This window comes from Xiphias gladius, chromosome 19, assembly GCF_016859285.1.
Source record: "Xiphias gladius isolate SHS-SW01 ecotype Sanya breed wild chromosome 19, ASM1685928v1, whole genome shotgun sequence".
Taxonomy (NCBI): domain Eukaryota; kingdom Metazoa; phylum Chordata; class Actinopteri; order Istiophoriformes; family Xiphiidae; genus Xiphias; species Xiphias gladius.
In genome coordinates, this window is record NC_053418.1 from 13,822,562 (window position 1) to 13,847,791 (window position 25,230).

Sequence of the window (25,230 nt, forward strand, 5' to 3'; positions counted from 1 at the left end):
TTAGGCTGGCATGCTGCCCATTTCCTCCACGTTCTTCAGTCTAACTGAAGGACATGAAAATACCTAAAATTTTTACTCTTCTATTTTCCACAAAAAAAAAACTGCCTTGCCAAGGTCTTTTGAAATCAGTTATTTATATCAGCATACATTTGATTTGTTATAATCTCACATTGCAGAATCATCCCTCTTGTAACATAAAATAACTAATGCTTGTTACTTTTATTTATATTTTGACAATTATAAATTTGACTGAAAGGTTGTTTAAACTAATTTAGAATTAATGCAATTCAGACCACAGCTGTTGTCCTCAGTTTCGACCTGAAACATATTATTCATACATGAGACAGATTGTACATATGTTGTGTCCCTCCAGGTTGTAATTGTGTGTGTGTGTGTGTGTGTGTGTGTGTGTGTGTGTGTGTGTGTGTGTGTGTGTGTGTGTGTGTGTGTGTGTGTGTGTGTGTGTGTGTGTGGAGGGAAGAAATAAACACAGGATTCAAAGAAAAAGAGGTGAAGTGGGGAAGATAACATCATAGAATGATGAGAAAAAGACTGATGCTAAAGACAAAGGGAAAAATTACTCACAATTCAACAGAACCTCAGCCTATGCGTAATCAAATGCTGTAGGGTGTGTGTGTGTGTGTGTGTGTGTGTGTGTGTGTGTGTGTGTGTGTGTGCGTGTGTATGTGTATGTGGGCAGCTGCTATAATAGAGGGTGGATACCCCCCTTTTATTCACGTGGATGATGCATTAAATGTCATTTAGAGGGGCAGATTATCATACCATTAAGGGGTGGAGACTCAGGGTGTGTGTGTTTGTGTGAGTGTGTGATTTTAGCTGGGGGCTGCTAAGCTGTGGTCATTAAGCATGTGGAGAGGTGAGCATATGGGGACTGGAATAGACCATTTGACAGAACAAAAGACTGGCAGGGTGTTTGAGGTTTCGAGCTACAGCAAACCCTCTATTGTTAGCGTTTGATATCATTCTCCTGTGGCCTACAAATCTCCTTTGTCCTCTCAGTTACAGTTTTTGGCCATAGGCCGTTTTTGACAATACAAGCAATTGATCAAATCTCTTAAGACAGTGAAATAGACTGGCGGGCCGATTGAAGGACCAATATTTTAGGAATGATATCTTCGTGGGACTCAGAACCAGTATTCTTGTCACATGGGATTGGGACATTGAGACATAATCTAAGTGCAGTTTATCTATTCATTTATTATTCCATACTTTGATTGAATCAACCTTTTGTTCCTCACTTATTGTTTAGTCAACTAATTCAAACCCTGTCTTATTATTTCTGAAAAATGGCTTGTTTATGAAGCTGTCATTAATTAGTTGAGTACAACGTCACACATCTTGTGGTGATTTGGTCTTTGAAATTTAACAGGAATAATTGAAGCCAAGAATGATTTACAAAACAACATTTTTACCTTTATTAGATGGCAAGTCTACACTCTATGTAGTAAAAAGAGGTGTTTCATCGCCTCCCAAATTACACCTGGAAGATCAAAGTGGTCATTCTCAAGCATTTTTTTTGGTTTTGTTTATTCTTGAAATGTAAACATGAAAATCTGAGAGAGCATGATCTACAGGACATAAGTGTACAAAGTAGGAAGTAGTGTGATGTCCTACTAGCAGTAAGGATATTGAGGATGGAGTGACTTATGAGTGACTGTTCCTTTAACCACCGTCACAATAATTTCCTAATACTGACTATAAACCCAACCGTACCATACGACAAAATACCCATGGGCTGTAATTTCATTTTCCCCCACCTTTATGATTTGTTTATAAAAATACTTAAGAGAGTGTACGTCCTGCAGGACCTAGGTCAGTATCATCAACTTAAACCCTTTTCTCTCTCTCTCTTTCTGTCTGTCTCTCTCTCTCTCTCTCTCTCTCTCTTTCCTTCCACACCTGACTTCCTGTTGTTCTCTGTTTACCTTGGATACCCCTGACCTTAGGCATACCGTATTTAAAGGGGGAATATCTAGCAAGGAAAGAAAAGGATGTTATGGTCACTGATGATCCATGTCATCTCCTGAAGTTCTTTTTACAACAGGCATGAGCAACCATCTGTTCTATAGCTTTGAAAAAATAAACACTTTTGTAATTACATTTGCTGTAAAATTTAAGTTAGCTCTAACCCCATCAGGCCCCCCTCAGCGGAAACAGGGTTAATGACTCTTCCGTCTCTACTCCTCCCAGGATTTGCTCTGCTAATACTAAACTTGGCTGTGCGGGAGAAATGCGCACTGTGTGTGCAAGAAACACCGTGGGAGCGTTCCTTAGCAAGCAAATGAAGAGCATCCTGTTTACGTGTGTGTATTTAATCATCTCATAGTGTATATCCATCATGATGTTATCTTATTAAAGGTGTGAGAGGCAGGCTGAATGTAAAATACAGCTAGTTGTCTTGATTTCCTTACTTCCATCTATCTGTTTCTCTTTCTTTTTTATCTGTCTTGAAGATCTTCCAATCTCTGTCCAGCTCCCTTTCTGTCCTCTAAGTATATGTGTAAGTTCTTTCTCAACCTTCCACTCTCTATCTCCTCATTGACATTTGTTGGCTTTTCATAAGAAATCCTATTTTGACTGTGATCACACTAGGCTGCTATCACTAGCCCTGCGGTGAACACAGTGCAGTGCTATGACTTGGCAAGATGTACTGTGTATGTGTGTATGTGGTCAGGGCCAAGAAACAAATGGGATGAGAGTTTAATCAAGCCACTACTATATCATTCTAAATACAAAGTCAATATTGATCTGTCTGGGCTAGAAAAGGGGGAGTGGACAAAAGCCATTGCAGAATTGTAGAATGAGAAGAATTTACAGCTGTCTGGACATAAATAATGAAGAAACTGATAAATAAACAAAGTAGAAATGATGATGCGGCACTTAGGCACTAGATTGCTTACATGCACTGAAAAGATTGGTAAAGATAAGTTAGTAACTTAATTGATTATGCTCGTTTCTTTAGGTCTTAGAGAACGAGAGGAAATGTGCACAGTACATTTGTGGGCATTGTAGATTTTTACACCGTACAGCTATACTACATAAGTAACCAGTAACTAAAGTTGATTAGTTCAAGACCAATAGAACAATGGAATAGAAAGCAGCATTTAAAGGGACATAAAAAGTAGTATCAATTTAGTGGTGATATAAAGATTTACAAAATTTTAGACATCAACTGAAGAAAACAACTCTCATCCTTGCACTCTTTTCCAATATGCCCCACTTAGAGTCATAGATTTGAGGCAACAGTGCTGTAGTATTGAAGCAACAAACATTTTACAGGAGTTAAACAAGGTGATCCTGAGCTTACAAACAATCGCCATCACCATAATGTATCCTTCCAAGGACCTTTGAGAGACCATTTAATTCAAGACCGAGTGAGAGATGTGTGCTCGGGTCATGACCTGGTTATGGCTGGTTCCACCTTAAATGAAGCAGCCTGCAGCACTGAGCCCATGTTCCCAAAATATCTGGATGAAAGATAAACCGTACCCTCTGCTCTTCTCTGCCCCTCACTCCTTCTTCCATGTCTCATCTCCCTCCCCTTGTAATTTTTTCTGTGTAGACTGCTCCCACACTCTTTTCCTTAATCCCCCCTTCACCCCCCTTTTCTCCCCCCCCATTTTTTTCTGAGTGTTGTCCCCTCCCATCCCCTAATCTCACCCTTCATATCATCTCTTTCATTTCTCCTCCTCTTCTGTGTTCCACTCACTCCACCCATGGTCGATTCCCCTCCTCTTTTCCCTCCCTCTCTCCTCCCATCCTAACCTCTGCACGTTCTTCCTACTGCCTCCCTCTTCTTCTTTCCCCTCCTCCACCTTTCCCCTCCCCTCTGTCATTAGCTGGTATATAAGAGCATTGTATCCCTCTCTACCTCTCTCACACACACATACACAGTGTGTTTACTGGGAAGGGGATAGTCCAGGGGAACTAGGGATAACATTGTCTACCTGCCTGTAAAGGAATATTTTCCTCTCTGGAATTTCCATTAAAAAGGTACAGCCTTTCCATTAATGGAAATATTGCATTTATATTAATGTTAGCTGTGTAAATGTCCTTTGAGGGTTTCCTGGGAGGTACTGTAAGTCTTTTATGCTACTGAGCTTCTGCGGCATATTCTAGTATGGTGAGAAGAAAAAAATCACATTTTACTGTTTTACATGTGAATGTGTTTGTGTTTTCACTGCTTAAAAGTGTGCAGCCAGTTATTTAACGACTTTTTAAATTTTCAATCATGGAAATTCATATTGAATATGTACATTTTTTTGTCTGTTTACTGAAAGTACTTGTAACTAGTGTTTGTTTTGATAAATTTTTTTTTTTGTCTTCTTTTTCACTTAACCTGCTTCTATCCTCCCTTTGCATTGTTGTCTTGACCCTTCATGTCCCAATTTTGAACATCCATCAATAAATTTTTCTTCTTACATCCTCTGGCTATAAAATAACAAATCTAATGTATGGCTTTCTTTCATATCTTCCCTCAGTTCTTGGATCAACGTCTTAAAGGGAGACATAGCACTTCTGTACGATTTCTCACCCATCAGCAAAAGCCAGTGACATCATTATTATCACCTGATCTGCAACGTGTTTGCCTGCCGTCAGCATCAGCACTTGCCAGCAACGTTAACACCGAACGCATTTGACATTATCTGGGAGACCATGAGCAGCAACTACAGTGTCACTCTCTTAGGCCCTGCCCCCTGGGGCTTCAGGCTGCAAGGAGGGAAGGACTTCAACATGCCCCTCACCATCTCCAGGGTAATACTAAATCTCTCTCACACACACACACACACTCAAAAATGTGGACACACTCTGACCGATAGGAAGACATGTCGATAGGTCTACTCTAATCTTGTCCTCCTCATCTTACCTCACACTTTTCAGTATTTTCTGCAATGCGATAAATGCAAACAACTATATTTTATCGCCACACACATGCACATACACTCAGTCATCACAGGGCAGCTGTAGAGTGGCATTCCAGCAATGCCATATGGTTGATAAGTGATTAAAAAGATGAAAACAGATTTCCATGCTTCCTTCCTTACCTTCTTTCTTCCATCCTCCTCTCCATCTTTCCATCATTTCAGCTGTGCCTTTGACTCAACCCCCACCACCACGCTTGCGATAGCTCAGCTGAATCATATGCCATCTGTCATGTAATGACCACACAGGAAACCTTTTCTCGTTTCTATGCATTCCACTTCACTTTGAGTGTCTGTAGTGAAAGTGCAACAATCAAAGTTCTGGCACACAAATCTTGGCTGCAGTCCGTCTGCTTGAAAAGTAACTTGATGGTCCCTTGGTTTCTGTGCCTCTCAGAGTCTACTCCTAACATTACCTCTCGTTGCCTACCCACACTGCTCTTCATTCACACATAAAAGATCACAGAAAAACGAGGTTTCCCTCGTCACTTTAACTATAGTTGGACCCCGAGACGTGATAATCCTTTTCTAAGTTTGGTCAAGCATCTGTTCTGTGCAGCTTCAATGGCACGCACACAAAATACAGTGAGGCATACAGGCAATGCACCCACATACGCACGTGCATTGCATTCACACGCGCACACACACAGATCACTAAAACTGGCAGTGCACAGACCTATGGCAACATGAGACTGATGATGAATGGCTTGCCAGGTCCTGTGCCAATCCCCCTTGGGGCCGCTTTGGGTTGCCATGTTTGTGTTATTTCTTTGGATGTGATACTATTCTCACTAACTGAAGCCATGTGAATTCTTACCACAGTTGTGTGTTTGCGTGTGTGTTTGTGTCTGGGATTCTGTGCATGGACACAGAATCACGGAAGACGCGATCTGAATAACTGAGAGAAAAAAAATGACAGACAGAAGACAGAAATATAAAAAGAAAGCAAGAAAGAGAAAATTATTCATAAGCATTGTGTTGCACTTTGCATATACAATGTTGAATTTTTATTTCTGGATGCTGTCACGTCTGAAATATTCTGCACACTATTGCATTGCAAATACTGCATTCTTTAGAAAGTCTATTTGCTGTATTGGAAAAAAGATCATGAATTGAAATAAATGGTGATGTTGATGTTCAGATCTTTGAAGGTTTTCTTCCTCCCAGAGAAATTGGCAATAAGTTAACCATAATTGTCTCAGCAGCCCACTCTGACCTTTACTGCGGTACCACTATGACACTTATATGGTTTGAGGTTTCAAGACATTGGCAGTGTAAGTGAAGTACTGGTGCAGTTTTGGGTGCTGATATAGTAAACGTTTGTTAGGTCTGCTTAAGACCATGAAGTGTAACTAAAATAAAAGAATAATCCTGTATTTCTGTTTCAGTGTAAGACCGTATCTTTATTTAAAAAAAAAATTCCATTTCTCATAATTTCCCGAATTGATAGCCCATTGATGCCCAGGCTGGAACACCTGATTTATCTCCCACCTCAACGTCCCATTTTGAATGCCAAAATGCTGTTCGATTGTGTCTTTCATGGGGGAAAAAGGCAAATTGTATCTCAAGCACTGTACTCTGTTGTGTTTTCTTGTTGCTGTTGTAAAAAAGAACAGCAGTGCAACTGGTTTGGAATGCATTATTTAGGGAAGAGAGCGGCAGCATGTGTAGGAATGTATGGTGATACTAATATGCAGTGCATGGATCTACACACTGTATACAGAGATGATGGGTGACTTGAGGACTGATGACAGCCGATCTACATGACACAAACATATGAGATCATTCAACACGTCATCTATCTAGATCTGTCTCTCTGCCCCCCCCATTCTTATCATACCTTCCTATTTGTTTTATCTCTCTGTCTCTCCATATCAATGTACCTCTGTCTCTCATTTGCCTTTGGTTGTTAGATGTTACGTAACACATGACTCACTCCTCACAAACAATAGAGTTTTCAGTCTAGATACGAAAATCAAACCAAACACTAATCTTATCCGTCCCATATAATCCAGTTTATGGTGATGGAAGGCAGTGTTTCTGACCACTGTTCACTGACACACTGGCACACACAACAGAACCACCGCCACAGATTGCTCTCTGCCAGTCTAACCATAGAGCTGCTTCTAAGAAGGGACCACAGAGTAGGGGGTTATTAGAAAACGCAGCACTATTGCCAAACCACACTTACCCTAACAGCTGCTGTTGCTAAGCTCTAAATGTACGTTATATACTGTGTTTCGTTGATGGAACTAGATGTACCCACGGTATTATCACATTGTAGCGGTATTGCATCACAGGATGCAGATTGTGCTCACCACTTCTTTTCCTTTTTTTTACTGTGTATAAAAACAGTTTTTTAAGAGGCCAAGATTGACGGTGCTGCTTCTCAAAGTGCCAATGAAACGTTTTACCATGGCATCACAGTTTGACAGAGTCCATAAAAGGAGACATTTGGAGACGAAAGGAAAAGATTTCAACAAAAGCTGGGAGCGTGAAAGAGAAGGGTTGCTAAGTTGTCCCCAAGTATATTTATTGTTAGTCTGCAGTACCTTGAACCTATCCTGCAATAGTTCAGCTGGATTTTCCAAATACTTCTATACACAGTTATACAGGGATATGTATTGTATGTAGAGCAACAGCTAGACAGATTCACTGTCTAATATACATATCGGTCAACATTCGGGAACACAGGTTTGGGTCTTGCTTGTGTCAAGGGGCTGTTGATAGGTTTATAGTGAATATTGTGTTGAGATGGAAGATAGTTCATTTTAGCTATAGGACTGTCTCTATAAACACGAGGGTACCTTTATACCTTGCCTTTTAGTGAAGCAACAGTTTAATGGATATTCTTTTAAAAAGATTTGGCAGAAATTACCTGAAAAGCCACTCCAGTTGCTGTTAATCTTTATTAAAACTGTTTACTGCAAAATCCATTTTACTGATCAAAAGGTTTTCAAGAACAAGGTCCCTCATCTGCAGAGGCAGAAAATACCTATCTGCTATTCCCAGTTAAATTTACAAACAGTTAATCAATATTTAAACCTTTCTGAGGGCAACCCATTTACGGGATCCACTGCTAAAATAATTTAAGGGAAGGCAGCGCAGGGGAGTAGATGCATTAAGCTTCTAAGAATAGATGCATCATTTCGCAGGTCAGCTCCCATGACCACACCCACTTATGAGACAAAATGGTCTCAGATCTGTACCTTTGTTTCAAGAGTTCCTGAGTCCAGGTTGAATATTGCCCAGACTACATTTCTGGTATATTAAAAAACACAGTACAGACTAAAGGTACAGCAATTTTGCCAGGATATTGATTGAGATAAAACATTACAGTATTTAAAGGTCTCTTGTAATTTTTTTTTTTTTTTGTGTATGTTTGTGTTCAGTGTTACTCACCAAAATGTATTGTGTGTATCCCTGCGGCCTGATAAAAGCGTTGAATGCATTTCCTTCATCTAAAACCATCTGCAAAATCATTTTTGTAGTATTTTTTAACCTGAAGTGTTTACATCCATGGTTTCTCGGTAGCATTCTTCTTCTGCCCGATGTATTGTCACCACTCGTCGATCAGTGCAATATTGTCAAACCATTGGCAGGAATTTGTATCACAGCCTAGTGTGCATACTCGAAAGCAAAGAAAACAAAGACACATTTCTGCTCTGTAGCGCTACTAGTGGTAAGAAACTCCTCAGGGTATCTTTGAGAAGGAGAAACCCTTTACGCGGTTTATTTGTTTATTGTTGTTTGCATCAAATATATGTAAATGTAGATAGCAGTTATATATTTTTTATCTAAAATGTCTGTTTTTACCCGTTATGATAGTTTAGTTATTTTTTTAATATTATTCTGTACTAGGACTAGAATAATGAACCTTGATACCATCATTTTCTCTAGAGCTGTATATAGAAATTTCTGTAAACGTAAGAACAGGCTTTGAAGAATTGGTAATTATACGTGATAAAGTTAGTGCGGTTGACTGCAGCAAATGGGTGGACAGCTAATCTATATTAAAACCTTTTCATGGAAGAATGCCATTCCTGGAACTGCATCAGTGATGGCTGCCTCCTGCCTCCCGAGAGATGCTTTTCAACAGCCGATGATAACAACTGACCACAGTGATGGGTCTATTTCAGACTGTTAAGTTCTATACATAGTCTCTGGATTTACTCTCTGCCCCCCCCCCCTTCTATTTCTTCCTTTTCTTTCTTTTACACTCACGCTCTATCACTGACCAGGTCTCAAAGCTGTGGTGCGGCAAACTTTGTGCCTTAAGCTTACATGCCAGAGTACCAGAGCCAGTTGACAGCTTCTCCATATGACTTAATAATACTTAAATCTATCTTAATCAAACAAGTCCCCAGCTCCCCTCTGAGTATCTGTATATCTTAGTGAAATAGTCCCAGAGCCAGAATCAACAACTTATCATTTCCTCTCCCACAAATCAATCTGTCAGTGCTTATGTGTATGTGCAGGGTAGGGCAGACTTGTTGTATTTGGAGACTGTAACAGACTGGACTTTTCTGAGTTCACAGCAGCGTGACAATTCATCTTACACTCTTTAAAATTTGTGAGATTTGACATTGCATTTCAAGATTTGGCATTCAGTTATTATGGCTTTTTGTGATGTAATTATTTTTCTATTATTACTAGATATGTCTAAGCACTTTTAAAGTTGGTGCACACCATTATACTAGTGATAAATTGAGAGAGAAGATGGGGATTACTTTTTGGAAATATTCTCATCCCTCCATATTGCATGTTGACAGGTATCCCAGACACATCCGTCTTCAACGGTAATGGACTGACTAATCCATTGTAAAAGCCCCATCAGTGTCACACATGCCAGTACAGGAACTGTGCTGAAATGAAAATCGCACCTTAAATACTTCTAACAGTCAAAAGCACTGATAGTTTTTCAGAGAGGGCCTTTTTTTTTACAGTGATGTTAAGTGATTATTTAACTTTACCTGAGTTAGGATCTTGAAATAGTTTACGGCAGTTGAAAGGCTGCTTCAGAGAATCATGTTAGATAGTTACCAAAGGACCGACGGATTTCATTGAAGGACATAACGATAACATATAAAAGACACGGAAAGAATAATCCTTAAAAGATGTGACAAACAACACACCTGGACATTTTATTTCTTAATGAAAGCACAAGTTTTTGAAGGATGCTATCTTGATGTAACTGGAATGAACTGAATTATTTGAGGCCAGAAGAGTTTTATAACCCTGGCAGACAAGCACAGCCAGGTCATAACATGTACTGCTGTGAATTCATGGTGAAGAGACTTGAATACCCTATTGTTTAATGCACCTATAATGTATTTTCCACAGTAGTTACTAAACTTGCCATGTCTCCTCTGCTTTCCTCTCAGGATACAGGCCTTGTGGCTGGGATCATGTTTATTCATAATAATATTGGTTGACTTCAAAGACTGATAGAAATAAAACTTAAATGGCTGTGGGTAAGAAGTCCAAAAGAAGCAAAATAAAACAGTTGGCGTAACAGCAGTAGCTCTCCCCTTTCCTGTTTGGCTTTTTAGTATGTATCCCTAATGGCAGAATACAGTATCAGACAAAACCAGTGATGGTAATTTTTAAACCAGAGTATATTTCCCCTAGCTTTAACTAACATTTACAAATGTTTGTTGGTAGTTGAGGCCTGAGAATTTCAGTTTACTGTTGTTTAAAAAAGCTGTCCATATCTTACCATAGCTACAAGAAGAATCAAAAAGCTAGTAGTCAGTTTATAGGATGTCAAATAAAAATATGCGTTAGTTGATCTGCTATATTTCTGTCTGAGAAAACGATTACCTCGCCAAGCATCAACTGTAGTTTCTTCCCAGTTATTTGGTTCGTGACTGGATTGCTTCTATAAGGATCTTGCATGCGCTGCTGTGTTCGCAATGAGGATTTCTCTCTAAATATGACATGCTTAAGTATTTTTCATCGGCCATTGTGACCAGAAACCCCTTGATACTCATCCCTCACTAAAGATTGAAGTCTTTATTCCCGGAGTCTCTCATACTGGGGAGTTCAGTTTCTTCAGAATACAGAAGAATAATTGTTTCTCTTACACATTCAGATGTTTTTGCCAAGGTTTCTTTTTTCAGATGTTGACTATAGCATTCCATTTAGAACAAATTATAAACACGTTAAACATTATATAATCTGTAATTTGAAACCAACATTTTGGATCAATTAAACTGTCCGTGAGTGAGTGCCACTAATGATGCACAAGTAATTTACTGTGTTCATATGGATTAACACAATCCAGTCTTGTGTTCATATGGCTCTATTCCTGAATGTGTGTTCACCAGCCCTGCAAATGCTAAGTCTCACAGCACTATGACAATCACATCATTGAGTCTGGCTTTGAATTCTGGCTTGTTCTAGTTTATCAAAGTGGAGTTAGCTTTTACAAAGCAAAATAATGCCATAATGTTTGTTGATGCTGGTTTTGTGTGTATTTCCATGTAAATGCTCATATACAGAAAGAATCCACCCTTCAATACTTGAGTACTGTGAAACTCATAAACATTACATTTTTAATGTTTTCCAGCAGTTACATTATGACAGCGTGTCAGTTTATTTTGTTGGTGCGTATACTTTTCTTTGTTGTGCCTTGTCTACTACTACTTACACAGTTGTGATATCTTGTTTTTCCCAAATTTACTAAAAGGTATCCTGTTGAGTTTTTGACCCTTAGTAGCACTAAGGGGTCAATGATCAATGTTGTTATGAGTGGAACACCATTGCCCTTTTTTGTTGTGACTCTCTTCATTAACACATAAAAGATCACACAAAAACGAGGTTTCCCTCATCACTTTAACTATAGTGGGACGTGGGTGACTCTATAAACGTTCCCGCCAATTGTGTCACATGATTCCACTGCTCCACAGGTGGCGGTATAGTGCCAAGAAACACAACAATGTCCCAGCAAAAGCAAGGGAAGAAGAAGACTGCCGCATGCGAACAATACCGATTTTGTTTTGTTTTTTCAGAAAACTGGCTCTGCAAATGTTTTATGATGAAGGAAATGCATTCAACACTTTTGTTAGTGCATGCATTGTATTGTCTTTATTTGAGAACTTAGCAATGGAATAAAGAATAGACACAGTGTGCTGACTTTGCAGCACTCTGTTGGACATTATCTTTATCATTGTTTGTGAAAAAATTACTTTGAAACCCAATATCAGACTAATCATTTGGTTTCTACTTTTTCATGGATATAATAATATAAGGAGAAATAAGCTAAATCTTAATAATGCTTATCAGCTTGTATTAGAGTTGGATTATGCTTGAATAGGGAGGTTGCTTGTAAGCATGGCAGATCTCTAGATTCTCAATCTCGTGTGCAAAGTTTTATGTTTAATGTGCACAATCTGTTTTTGTGGGTTTGGCAGCTGTAGCTTCAGTGAGCTATCGATGGGAACTCAATACGATAAATAGCCTTTTCTTATTAGCGTCTCTCGCATTCACATACAAGTCAGGCAGTGATTATCAGACACCGGTGCACACACAGTTTTAGTGAAAGAAAAAGTTATTTTCAGATGCTTCAATTAGATTGAAAATGTGTGTGTTAGTGTGCCAGCATAGGGATTTGCACACATAGCTACACATCCACATGTGTTAACACACTGTATGCATATACTGTTACAGGAAAGTTCAGTCATTTAGATAGAACCTGTAGTGGGCTGAGGCCTTTTAAAAATTGCTGTATAACATTATATTGATTCTAATTGGCAGGAAGCACTGCCTTTTCTATAAAGAAGATGTTCTCCAGAGTCTCTATTGTATTCTTTCCTCTATTCTCTATTTTATAATGTTGTATCATGTTTGGCATCCTCATTCTGTAAATTCATTTTCAGGTTTTTGTGTTGATACTATATGACTAGCCTGCAGTAATGTGCACTGTATTTTTCTATACATTAGTAATGCAATGGGCTGTAGATTATTTTGCCTGAGCATCACTTTCAGGAACTTGACTTGTGACCCTCAAGCAATCAGTCTGCCAGCAGCAGACAACATCCAAAAGATAGACTTGAAATATAGTCTTTGTAACAGCTGAGAAAGAGCAGTGGATTTTGTCAGATGAAAACTAGGTCCTTATTCATGTGTTTCCGTGAAGCTGCTGACATAACAGCATGATTTACTTCATTCAGGACCATAAATAGCGAATGATATGTTACTGAGCACAGGTTACTATGTGTTACAGATGGATTCGTACAAGTACGTTGCGGTGATGTCTGCCCCTGCTTTTGTCTCCTACACTTTCTTAATCTTCCTATTTCACTACGCTAACTCCTTTCTGTCTCTGTACCTCTTTCATAAATCTCACTCACCCCTATATATCTTCCACAATGTCAGACTACCCTTCAACCACCTGTGCAACTTCATTAACCTTTTGTTGTTGTTATTTTGCTGTTTTCTGTGTTGGTAAGTGCAATGCATATGTCATTGCTATTTTCACTCACACTTTTCATTATAATATTGTAGTAATACGTGAGGAGCTGGCCAATAAATAATAAGGTTATGAAAAAAATTTATATTGATAGAAAAATATTACGCAAGGGTTTCTTGGACAATTTTTCCTGATTACTATTTGCTGTTCCCACGTGGGATTCAAACGTGCAATACAGGAACGTTTCCTGACATTTAGGATCACACTGAAATATAATGTGTAGTCCAGAAGCAGCAAGGTTGAATATGGAAGCAGCTTTCATGGTTGTTTGAGTTACAAGGAACAATCAAAGTAATTGCGTCTCCTGCTCTCAGCTTTTCAGTCATATTGTGATATGAACAATCTGCCTGTCATCTCTGTCACTCCTTGTGCTGAAAGCAGGCGTTATTCAAAGCACTTCAACTGGTCAGTGTTATGTTCAAACCAGACGATGTTGCAGCACTCCAACAACCCTTCATTTCTATGTGTTGAAACCAGATTTTTTTTCAAAGCACTTAAATCAGACAGCATATGTGTTGAAAACTGACATAGCTGGAAGCATAATGGCAAGTTCATCTGTGGAAGCTTTAACACACTGCATGTGTGTTTCTCATTCTTTTGAATAAGTGATGACATAAGTATTGACCCTTTCACTTTTGCATGAATAAATAATAAGGCATGGGAGTTTTACACAAAGGTAGTGTATGCTGAAAATATGGAATATCAAGGATGTTTTAAGAAAAACATGTAAAAGCAGCTTTTATAGATTGTGACATTTAATTAAAGTTGCATAAAGCATTGATTCTTTTAGCCACCTAAGGGGAGAAGAATTCCATAACAACCTGATAAACACAAACATTAACATATTATACCCCTATGAAGTTTTTTTTAACTTGTTTTAAACAAAATATTGCAATTTATGCATCTAGCAGACACAGAGCAACATTAGCATTTCTTTTGAGATGTGTTTCTGGGAGACTGTCCTTCCAAGAAAAATGACAGCATCAGTCGTTTTACCAAAACAAGCTTTGTTTACGTTGAAGTGACAAAGCCCTCAAGTGACTGTAGGAATTATGACCCCTGTTCTTTTGGAGCAAAGGAAGAAGTAGAAGAAACTTCTGGCCACCTCATTAGTGTAAGTGCAATGTTCACTGTCCTTTTAGCTTTGTTTTGGTCCTAAATATCTTTAGGTCTTTAGCTGCTATATTCCACCTTCACCAGCTACACTTTGCTTACCCACTTTTGCATACAGTGGGTATCACAGCTGGTTTGTGAATACAGCTGCATGCTGCTACTGAAAACTGGGTTGATGGTGCTGTATCTCTGTGACTTTGTGATTAGCAACATTTTTTCCATTACATGTAAGCATTTGATCCATAGTTGGTCTTTTGTGTCTACTCGTACATTTTCTGCCATTTCCTGACAAGGATTTCAATGCCGGCTTTCTCTGGCATCTTAAGCCACTGTTCTCATAGGTGTAAATTCAGATTCTGAGATCAACAAACCCCAGTATGACAGGACTGAAGCAGAGGGAAATTTCTGTTCTTATTTGCAATTAAAAATTCCCAAGTTGTGCATTTACTTGTCTCATCTGTTTTAGTTTTTTCTGTTTTGGGAAGTTTGTGTTGGTGGTTCATCAAAGGGCAGATTCCCAGAGGATTATTAATATAAGTCATAGTCATGTGCTAGTGAGGTCCCTGCACATTTGAATCACTGCTCAGTTGCTGTCAGAGAGTGTGCTTCGTAAAGCAGCTTGAATGTACTACATATACTATATGTGTGTTTGTCTTCTGTGCATTACTGTCTACAGTGGATATATGCTTAGTGTTAAAGCTGCTGTTTTCTGTCATGAACAAAGAAACGAAGCCATAAATCAAGTACCCTGGGAAACTTTAAGTGCTTGGCTCCTTGCATAGACAGATTATTTAGATTTCTGTTTCTGATTTTCTCAATGATTTGTTGCACTCTCTTTGATATGAAAATTGAAACTACTTTGAGCTCTGAAATCTTTTTAATCAAAGTGATTGAAAACAAATGTTTGCTTTTGGAAACAGATCTCCTACCAGCACGAACAATTCCTTTAGGCTTATATGGAGTCAAGACATACAGATTAAATACTTACAAAACAAATTAAAAATGTTTTTCTTCTCTCTCTCTTGTACGGCCTCTTGTTCAAAACCATTTGAACTCTCTTGTATGGATGCAGTTTATGTTGTTGCAAAAGGAAACAGAGCAGTGTTTCATGAGTTCGAGTGAGTGTTTCTCTATGTATGTGGAGAGAGAGGTGGCAGTTGTGCGGGTAGAGGGAAGGAACAGAGCACTAATCGGGGAAAACATATAATTTAACATTTTGTGGTGAGAGATTGGCCCATAACAGTGCCAGAGTGGTTAGCATGAACACATCCCTGGAAATGGGTCAAAACGTACAGAATAAAGAGCCCACAGATTCAAAGTACCCAGTGGCATTTTTTTCTCCTTTCCCTCTCTTTTTCTGTTTCTTTCCCTCCATGCAATTTTAATCAGTGTCAAGTCGATCCTTCATTACTCTCTTCTTCCTGCCCTCTGTGGTTATAAGTGGTGGTGAGTGATGTTGCGTGTTGGGCTAATATGACTATAAAAGGTTGGGGCCGCAGAGCCTTAACACTAATCCGGGTGCAGAGCCTCTTTTATTAGCCCTGCCTGTGTCTGTCTGTCTTTGTGTGTGTGTGCGCGCGCGCGCGCGTGTTTGTGTGTGTGTGAGTGAGAGACAAATATAGAGGCATAGGAAACAGAGGAGAGGGGGAAGTAACACACCAAAGATGTCTCTAGATCTAAACCCCTGTTACACTTTCTCATCCTTGAGTGTCGCTTCACATTTAGCAGAAACACTTTTCCTTGTAGAGCAACCAAATTCAATAGCTATACTTGAAGTGATATATGGTGGGTGAGAGTAATAGCCTCTCCATAGCAAGAACAGCCACAAAAGTGGTCTATGTCTGCATTTGTGTGTGTTTAGTGAAGTGGCTTTTGTGGTCCTTTTTCATGGTGTCAAAAGTAACAAACGACCTCACTCCCTTTTGGACACACTTGGACCTTGTGTGTGACGGAGAATGGTCAGAACTAAAGCTGCAAGGTGCTTTTGTTCTCTGAGGAAAACAATATCTAGGTGTCATTTTAGTAACAAATGCACAAAACCTTGGCTGTATGCTCATTGCAAAAATATACATGTATGTATATATATATATATATATATATATATATATATGTATATGTGTGTGTGTGTGTGTGTGTGTGTGTGTGTGTGTGTGTGTGTGTGTGTGTGTGTGTGTGGTAACATCAGTAATTGTTTTGAAAGGAAGTCATTGTAGTAATAATTTCAGGTAGTTCCTACATACAAGGCTTTCACGTCATGGAAAAAAGACAAGAGATACAGTGTGTAACATTCGACACACATTTCCATATTTGTCACTGGCCTCCCTCAGCCTGCTGATAAGAGAGGCTCTGGCTGGTACATGCTAACACAATGTGTCGAGCTATATGTTGGTTGCAGGAATTAAACAAAAATTAATTGTTCCTCATTTTTTTCCGTATGTGCCACCATTACATACAAATCATGTCTTTCTCACGTGTATAAATCTCCTTGGATAAAACTTTAATAAGAAGGAAACAGGGATATATTAAGCACAGTGCACAAAAATAGAGAAGACATAATTGCACATTTAATCTAATTTGATTTTATTTTGGTGTGGAGTCAAGCCAATTTATGTGCCTATTAAATGCTTATTTTTCCTCGCAACTCCAACACTTGTTTACAAAATAAGCTGAGCATTGCTCACAAATAAATGGACAACAATACTAGTTAAGAGTGTGGAAAATGTTACAGTTGTTCCTGGTGTATAAATATATATTCAACATTACTGACTAGAACAGGATAGATGAAGTACAGCATTTGTGCATGTTGATGCCATGTTGGACGAGTTTTTTTGTGTGGCTTGAATCTGTTTCAAATTAACAAGCTTCCTCCAGAGTGGAAGTGTAGCAATTAAACTCTGTTTAGATGCTGATATTTAAAGCATCCCTCAAAAATCACGGAAGACACTGAAAACCAGAGACAAGAGAAATGGAGTTCATGCATATTTTATGATGGTGCAAACTGAGAGATGTCTGGACTCTAATTGCTGTTTCCACAAAGCCCATAAAACCGGTATGTGTCTACACCATGTAGTCTCACATTAGCTGTTTGTCACCTTTTTTAACAACATTTTGTATGGAGAATAATGGCATAATTGCTTTTTACTGGGGCTAGATTCAATTTACTTGATCTTTATTGTAACAGTAAAGTATGTGTCAGGATAAGATTCATTTCTTTGCTTGAAGCAGATGCGGACATTACAAAACACCAACCCTTTAGTTTGCTGCTGTCTCAGCTTTTGAAAGGCATTGTCTCAAAACCAAAAAAAAAATGTCCTGCACAATCATTTTTTTGCCACATATGAACTTCCATATGCTACATTCATAACATGCAGCATTTGCTGTGGGCTAATTTAATATTCAAAGTTTACTTGCCTAAAGATGCATTCAAAATGTCATGTCTGGCTATTTAGCTCTTACATTTTCAGTGCATGTGTGTTGATAAATGAAAAATAATTTTCTTTTTCCTAATTTTCATTAAACAACGTACCAATAAGAAATGGTGACATAAACAGTAGTGGAAAAACTGGAAACAAGAATTTCATTTCTGCTGTGATGTTTTTTCTCCCACACTGTGGTTGACAGACCCTTTGAACATTTCCCTTTTCTCTAACAAGATTTAAGCCCACGTTGGGTTCACGTTGGGTCATAAAGAAGAAACAAAAGTAACTAAAAAATGGAGGCTCCTGCTATTAAACACACATCAGGGAATGTACCGTAGACCCTCCATCATGTGGTAAAGAACCAGGTCTTTCATTAGCTTTGCCCATATACTTACAGTATGTAATGAAATGGATCCATAAATCTTGTGATAAATACAGAGGGAATAAGGACTTCCCACATCACCCTGACCCACCCTCCTGCTTAAAAATCCTGACTGTGATGTTGCTATTGATAACTTAAGCTGTTTGTGGTTTTTGCAGCTCACGGATGGTGGGAAGGCAGCTAAAGCTGCTATTGCTGTTGGAGACGTGGTTTTGTCCATAGACGGCATCGCCACAGAGAGCATGAACCACCTGGAGGCCCAGAACAAGATCAAGAGCTGCACTGACAACCTCAGCCTCACCCTGCAGAAGTAAGCCATGACCTCACACTGTGTGTGCTTGCATGTGTGTCTGTAGTTATAAAACCGAAATCAAGCCCCTTCACTTTACAATATAACGTATGAACGTGAGCGGGTAGCCATTTATCTCCAGTGACAACACAGGATCCATACACTACCTTTGAAACCCTCCTAAACAACCAATCTCTGTTTCAAATTTGAAGTCCATGCTTCCTCTTTCAACCCCAGACATCCCGCACCCAGGCAGATGTTTAGTGTTGTTGGAGGAGTTAATCTTAGCTCATACACACAGCAGCACCATTATTTCTGCCTGATCTCCAATTCCCTAAAGGAAAAAGGAATAACTGAATTCACAGCGAGAGCATCACACATGTGGATCACCTCCTCTTCCCCACAGCCTACTCATCACCATTTGGTGGAATCCTGTTGTACAGTGGACGTGATTTATCACAAGCAGTTGTGTTGCAGTATGTTTGTGCGTTTGTCTGGCTTCATATTGGTTCGCATGTGATATAAATTGTCTGGTTCTTTGGCAGCACTTGTAGGCATGTGTGTGTTTTTACTTAAACACCATGAGACATTTAGGGCTCCTACACTTGTCTTTTTGGATTCAAGATCATGAAAGAAAGCGTAGATTTACAGTATATGGTGCATACAAAGATAAAATTCAATACATTTTATTTTGATATACATGAAATCAGAATAGACTGAAGCAATAAAATGCTCAGTTTGCTTCTCTTTTTGTTTCATTGTATCTCTTCATCTCTGCCTGTCTCCGTGTCTGGATTTTGCATTCTGTCCTCCCTTGATGACTGTTCATCTTCCTTTCACCCCTCCCCTCATTTGAAGCTAACTGAGCATGTCCTTTAATTTGTGTCCAATTGATGACAGACCAAAGATGTTTGAGAGGTAGAGAACATATACTACCACAAGGCTTATAGTAGGTCAAGGTCAGCGTGTAGGTTTCTGTGTGTGTGTGTGTGTCTGTGTGTTACTGTGAGTAAAAGACATCCATGGTCAAACTCTTTTTTATAATGAGGGAAACAGGTCTTAGAATGACATTTGGCTAAAGGTCATGGTGAGGGAGTTATTCATCAAAGTGGGGGGTCATATTCTGATGGACGGCTAAGGTTTTTACACCCAGGAAGGTCACTAATTTTTTTGACAATGATGTGGAAGATATGTAGCCACTTAAAGAGAAATTGGTTTTGCAGGAAACAGTAGCAATCACTTGATTCATACCTTTAAATTATTTCAAATACACAGTACATTGACAAATTGATAAAACATCACAAAAGGTATCTTACTGATTGATTTTTTACAATAATTCCTTCTATACTGATTAGGGTAAGTGTGGTTTCTATTGAGAAGAGAGATCCGAGCCCTAGCTCTTGATTTATATAGTGGAACAATAGCACCACACACTGCATCTGCTAATATAGTTTGTCTACTTAAAGCTGGCTTAAAACATGTGAATAAGACAACTAATAGCTTCAACATGTCTTTGCTTCATCTAAGTTTTGGCACAGTGAAAAAGGTTGATATGAGAATGGCACTTTGTAAGACTCTTCGTAGTTATCTTAGCTTAGCATAAGGAATGGAAGAGGGGAGAGACAGCTAACCTATCTCTGACTAAAGGAAAAGAAAAACACCCCAAGAAGCACCTAGCCAAGAGATAGTTCAGCACATAACCTCCCTGTAAACCCACAACTTGCCATTTTTACACTTTTTAAACAAGTGAGATATAACACTGAGCTTTAGGAGTGCTTTTTTTAGTTTGTGGTGGTATTGTCATCTAACTCTCGGCAAGACAGAAAATAAGCACATTTCCAAAAATGTCAAACTATTCCTTTAACAGTTATTAAGATTTTCATTGTTTATGTTTTGCAATTGCAGTAATGAACAGAGCTGTAACTGACACAGACTTTTGTTTCCAATTACTTCATTAAGGCGCTAAACTAGCTGCCAAGTGCCAGTGTAAATGAACAAATCTCTTGTATGGGTGCGCTTGTTTGTGGAAACAGTTATAGGATTATCTGTTCCTCATCACTCCGTGTCTGTGGCAGACATCAGGCCTTGAAGGGTTGATTCATGCCCTATTGGAAACACATGGAATGGCTTGTTTCATTAAGTGTCAGTCTTATATTATTAAGGCTGTGTGACCAGGCAGCCACTTTGGGGACAGCTGGTTCCAGCTTTTGCTTTACTAGGACATTTTAGGGTCCAGAAGAATGACAGTAATCCCTGTGCCTTCTCCAGACTCCATTTACAATAAAAAATTAGATCATTCTGTTTGTTGCTTGGTATTCATTGGCACTGTGAGTGAAACGTAGTGTATATTCAAAGTGTCATGCCTAGGTCAACATCTGGACTTTAATGGGTTTACATGTGTAATGGAAAGAACCAATCTAGTCTCTATTTTGTGTTAGTTTTCATTGGTTTCTCCTCTCATTTTTCCTTTCTTACTGTAGATTTTGATTGGGTTTATCACTGGGTCAGATAGCAAAAGGAATGTATACAGTGAGAAATGTTAACAATGCATGTGGCATCTGTATGTGTGTATTTTAGAAGGAGACAGGTTGTTATTCCGCTTCCAAATAAAGGGATGATGGGGAGAAGAGATGGACAGCAGATGTGTGAAGGACAAGCAAAGGAAAAGCTGTACAGTGAAGTCGTCTCTATAAGACAAATTTAAACTGACATACGGCTGAATTTACCCTAGCTACAATTATTTTTAAAGATGACATGGCAGATGTAAGGAGGGCCAAATTATCCTGGCACTGGCCCACCTCTCCATCCAGTAAAAAAGCTGGAACAGAACCGGGATTTATGAACTCTTAAGTAAAGCCAGATAAATGCATGAATGCAAATACCCTGGTTACCAGCGTAATAATCACACCAACATTTATTTAGCTGTCCGTGAGACGTTATTTATTTCTTCAGTGGAAAACATAGTACAGTAAAGAAAGCAGTGCAGAAACTGCAAGTAACAGGTGCCAAAACAACAGCAGTTTGTTGGTGTTCCATTCATCCCAAATTCAGACTTCAAGATTTCACTTTGTTGAACAGCAGATTAAAGGTCTTGTGTCTTTGATACTCTCTGATTCTTTTTAAAAACTGTTGTTTCAGATTTTTTATGTAGGTGCTTGCAGTCACCCGTTCCCCTGTTAAAAAGCAGGTTATTACAAAAATATTCACATCATAGAGGTTTTCTACTTTATAGGCAGATCTCAAATACATCAAAGGCTGTTTCATCATCTTCTTTGATCTGAGAACAATTCCTTTAAAAAAGATCATAATCTTTTATGAAGTTTGTGTTCTTAATCTTAAAAATATTGGGAAAAATACTTCACACGCATATTGTTTCTGATTTGTGTGTGGTTAAATCCTACATCTCAGCATATCGGGCTGAACTATGTTTGGTTGTAGCAGCAAGTGTCTGGAAATGTGGTGTGTAAATTGAATTACATGGCTGTAAGTCTGTCGCTTTACCTCTTGTGACCAAGAGAGTTGGTGAGAGATTCTGTAGGCTTTCAAAGATCAGTATCCTTGGTATGACATACAATGGTTCATGTAATTGTTTAATACAGCCCATTAGCATATTTTTATATATCTGTAAATTCAGTTGTATAGAGACCTGTTTCTCTCAGATTTAATAAAATAAATTTCTCACAGACCTGGGCCCACACTAAGGGAAAAAATTAGTAATAGTAACTGGTTGCTGATCTGAAGTGTTTGTTGTTTTACTTAGCAGTTCAATCTTTGCCGGAGTTTTTCTTCTGCATAGGAGTGCTCTTTGTATTGTTGCTCTCAAAACAGAAACTTCTGGTTCGCAATCTTTGGAGCCTCCATGGCTTTCAAGTCAAAAAGTGTTTGTCCAGCTCTCCTGCTCAGTGAAGTAGAAAGACCAAAAGAAACAGGAATGAAGGAAGGAAAGACAGAAAAAGCTAAAAGAAGTCAAGTGAGGCAAATGGAAGTCACAACATGTCAAAGAGATGAAAGAGAGACACATAAATGGTGATGGAGATGGATTATCCACAGCCCACAGTTCTTGATCAACTTGGTTGAAATCTGCAGTTTCTGTAAACCATGGATCACCCTACTTGATGGCACCAGGCGAGGGTGTTAAAATATCACTATTCGATGTTTAGATTCTTAGATGTTCCTAAAGTTTTACTACGAATACTGACTCACAGCTGTGGAAAAAATTAATTCAAGTTTCTTGGAATTTCTTTTTTCAGTTAATCATTTTACCATTCTTCTCTTCAGTGTCAGACTGAATTCCATTTGATGAGACCAATAAAAACAACCAGTCTTTTCAAACAAAATCATTTTTAGCAGCACACCTGTCTGTGCTGCAGTAACTGAGTGGGGACTAGAGGCTTCTTTGTGCACAGCCGCCTAGCTAGTGTCTACCTATCGCTTGCATGTGAGGCTTTGAGGGGACATCTGTAAATTGTAGCTACAGCAAATAACCTGAGTAACTCTCCCTCTCTAAACTGCATGAATCTCTGCATGCACATTCGTCATACACTCTGCCACACATAACCCCAAGTAAAATCTCAACCTGTGCGAAACACTGACGGAGATTTTAGGCACATTGGGAGCACATGTGTCCATAACATACACACACATGCAAACACACAAATGGACTGTCAAAGAGCTGGTTCGTTAGGTTTTGGTACATCCCATGGAGTCTTGTCAGTGGAGCTGCAATTAATGATCATTTTGATTATTGATTAATCTGCAGTTTTTTTTCTCAATAAATCATTAAGTCTATGAAATTTAAAAAAAAGTAATAAAAAAAAAAGCCTGTCACAACTTCCCAGAGCCCAAACTGACATCATCAAACTGCTTGTTGTGTTCAACCATCAGACCAAAATCTCATATTTCATTTACTGTCATATGACAGAGAGAAGCAGTATAGCCTCATAAATTAGTACCTGGAACTGGCAAATATTTGGTATTTTTGAATCAATAATTATTAAGTAATTAATTATCAAAATAGCTGCCGATTAATTTTCTTTCAATTGACTAATTGTTGCATCTTGGAACAAGAAAGTTGATGGGCAGAAAACTGTTAAGGTAGAGAAGGTTTTTCTGTGTAGACTGAGGGGGCTGTAGTTGAGAAATGAAAAGATGGCAGAGGGGTAGTACATGAAAAAAAGAAGAGGAAGGAGAGAAGGTAGGAAAGAGGAAATGGACAAAGGAGGGAAATGGATACTAAGATACTAAAATGGAAGTGAAGTTTGAAGGCAGGGTGGAAGTGGAAGCTAAGAGAATGAAGTAACATTTGGAAGTTTCAAGGGAATTACAAAAGCAGTAGGACATTTCCTCCTTGCTGATGGCTTTGTCCTGAAGCTGTCCCACTAGTATGGTGCAATCACAACATTTCAACACTTAAATTAGGCTCTTTACCGATATAATTATTCTCTGTAGAGGCACACCAAAGTATTAAATTGTTCATTTCAACGAATCATCATGTGCCTCAACAAAACCACCTTTGTGTTTCACTTTTATGCAATTCAACTGCCAGTGTCTGGCTAAATGCTTTATTCCCCACAGTGAAGTCTTTTCGAAGCCCATTTGACTATTTAATGGGCCTGTGTGCATGAGTGTGTTTAGTGTGAGTGTTTTTCACTAGTAATGGCACAGTCTCAAGGTCTTGATGAGTTTGAGAGGGTTAAAGGGTACAAACTGAAACACAGTTGACCTGATGTACTCACCCACATGTACGTGGGCACATCACAGTACAAGGCAAATGAACGCATGACTGGAATAAACAAGTTATCACGCAAAGAAGAAAGGCTTTGAAGCAGCTTTTGTGTTGTGCTGAGTTAATTGGTTCCACTTCTCTTTTTTATCAGAGTGGAGATCTCACCCTGTTGAAAGGACCTCAAACAGGATAATTACAGTGTTTGACTATGCTTTTCTTTGTGACCGAGTGGCTCCATGGTGGAGTCCACACATACATTTATAATAGTGAGATCATATGCATTCATGTAGGAAGCCACAAGGACAGGCCATGTTATGTCAAGGATGAACACAATTAGATGTAAGATCTATTTGTGTATGTACACTAACTCTCGATTGCAGTGCAGCAGTGTTATTGTTTCACTGTGGTGGCACTGATTTACAGACTCCCCTCCACATTCACCAGATTCATCAGTTAACAAGAACGTTTAGCTCACTTCAGCACTCTGTATCTTGCACACTCATTAATTTGCACTCCCCATTGATAAGTTACACTAATGCAAAGAGACAAATAACAATAGTAGAACTGTTTATTATTTGTTGCAGGGGGTGTGGTACACCTTAACGGTTACTCCTAACAAACACATGTACACAAACCCACATACACAAACACACAGGCAAGCACACGTACACACAAAAAATCTCACACTGGCAGCTGCTAAAGTTATTTTGAGTGTGGAAGTTGGCTCTTGGGGTTGGGTAAGGGAAGTTTATGTATGGTTGGGTTGTATGTTTCCATTTTGTATACATTGCATTGCCACGTGTCCAACAAATACAGGCACACGCACGTGCATTGATGATGTCAGTTTAGCTTAGCCTGGTGCTGCGGAGTGTACCACTGGTATATA

General features: G+C 38.9%; 1 protein-coding gene across 7 annotated transcripts in view; it reads left to right on the plus strand.

Annotated features, from left to right (window-relative positions):
* Positions 1-3,910: 3,910 nt before the first annotated feature.
* pdlim5a (PDZ and LIM domain 5a) overlaps positions 3,911-25,230 on the plus strand; it is a 62,093-nt gene continuing 40,773 nt past the window's right edge. For 6 of the 7 annotated variants that reach the window (XM_040154545.1, XM_040154548.1, XM_040154549.1 and 3 more), the window contains exons 1-3: positions 3,911-4,014; positions 4,503-4,776; positions 18,489-18,640. In XM_040154545.1, coding sequence (XP_040010479.1) covers positions 4,678-4,776; positions 18,489-18,640 — 251 coding nt within the window. In that variant the 5' untranslated portion in view covers positions 3,911-4,014; positions 4,503-4,677. The other variant, XM_040154546.1, reaches the window with a different exon arrangement.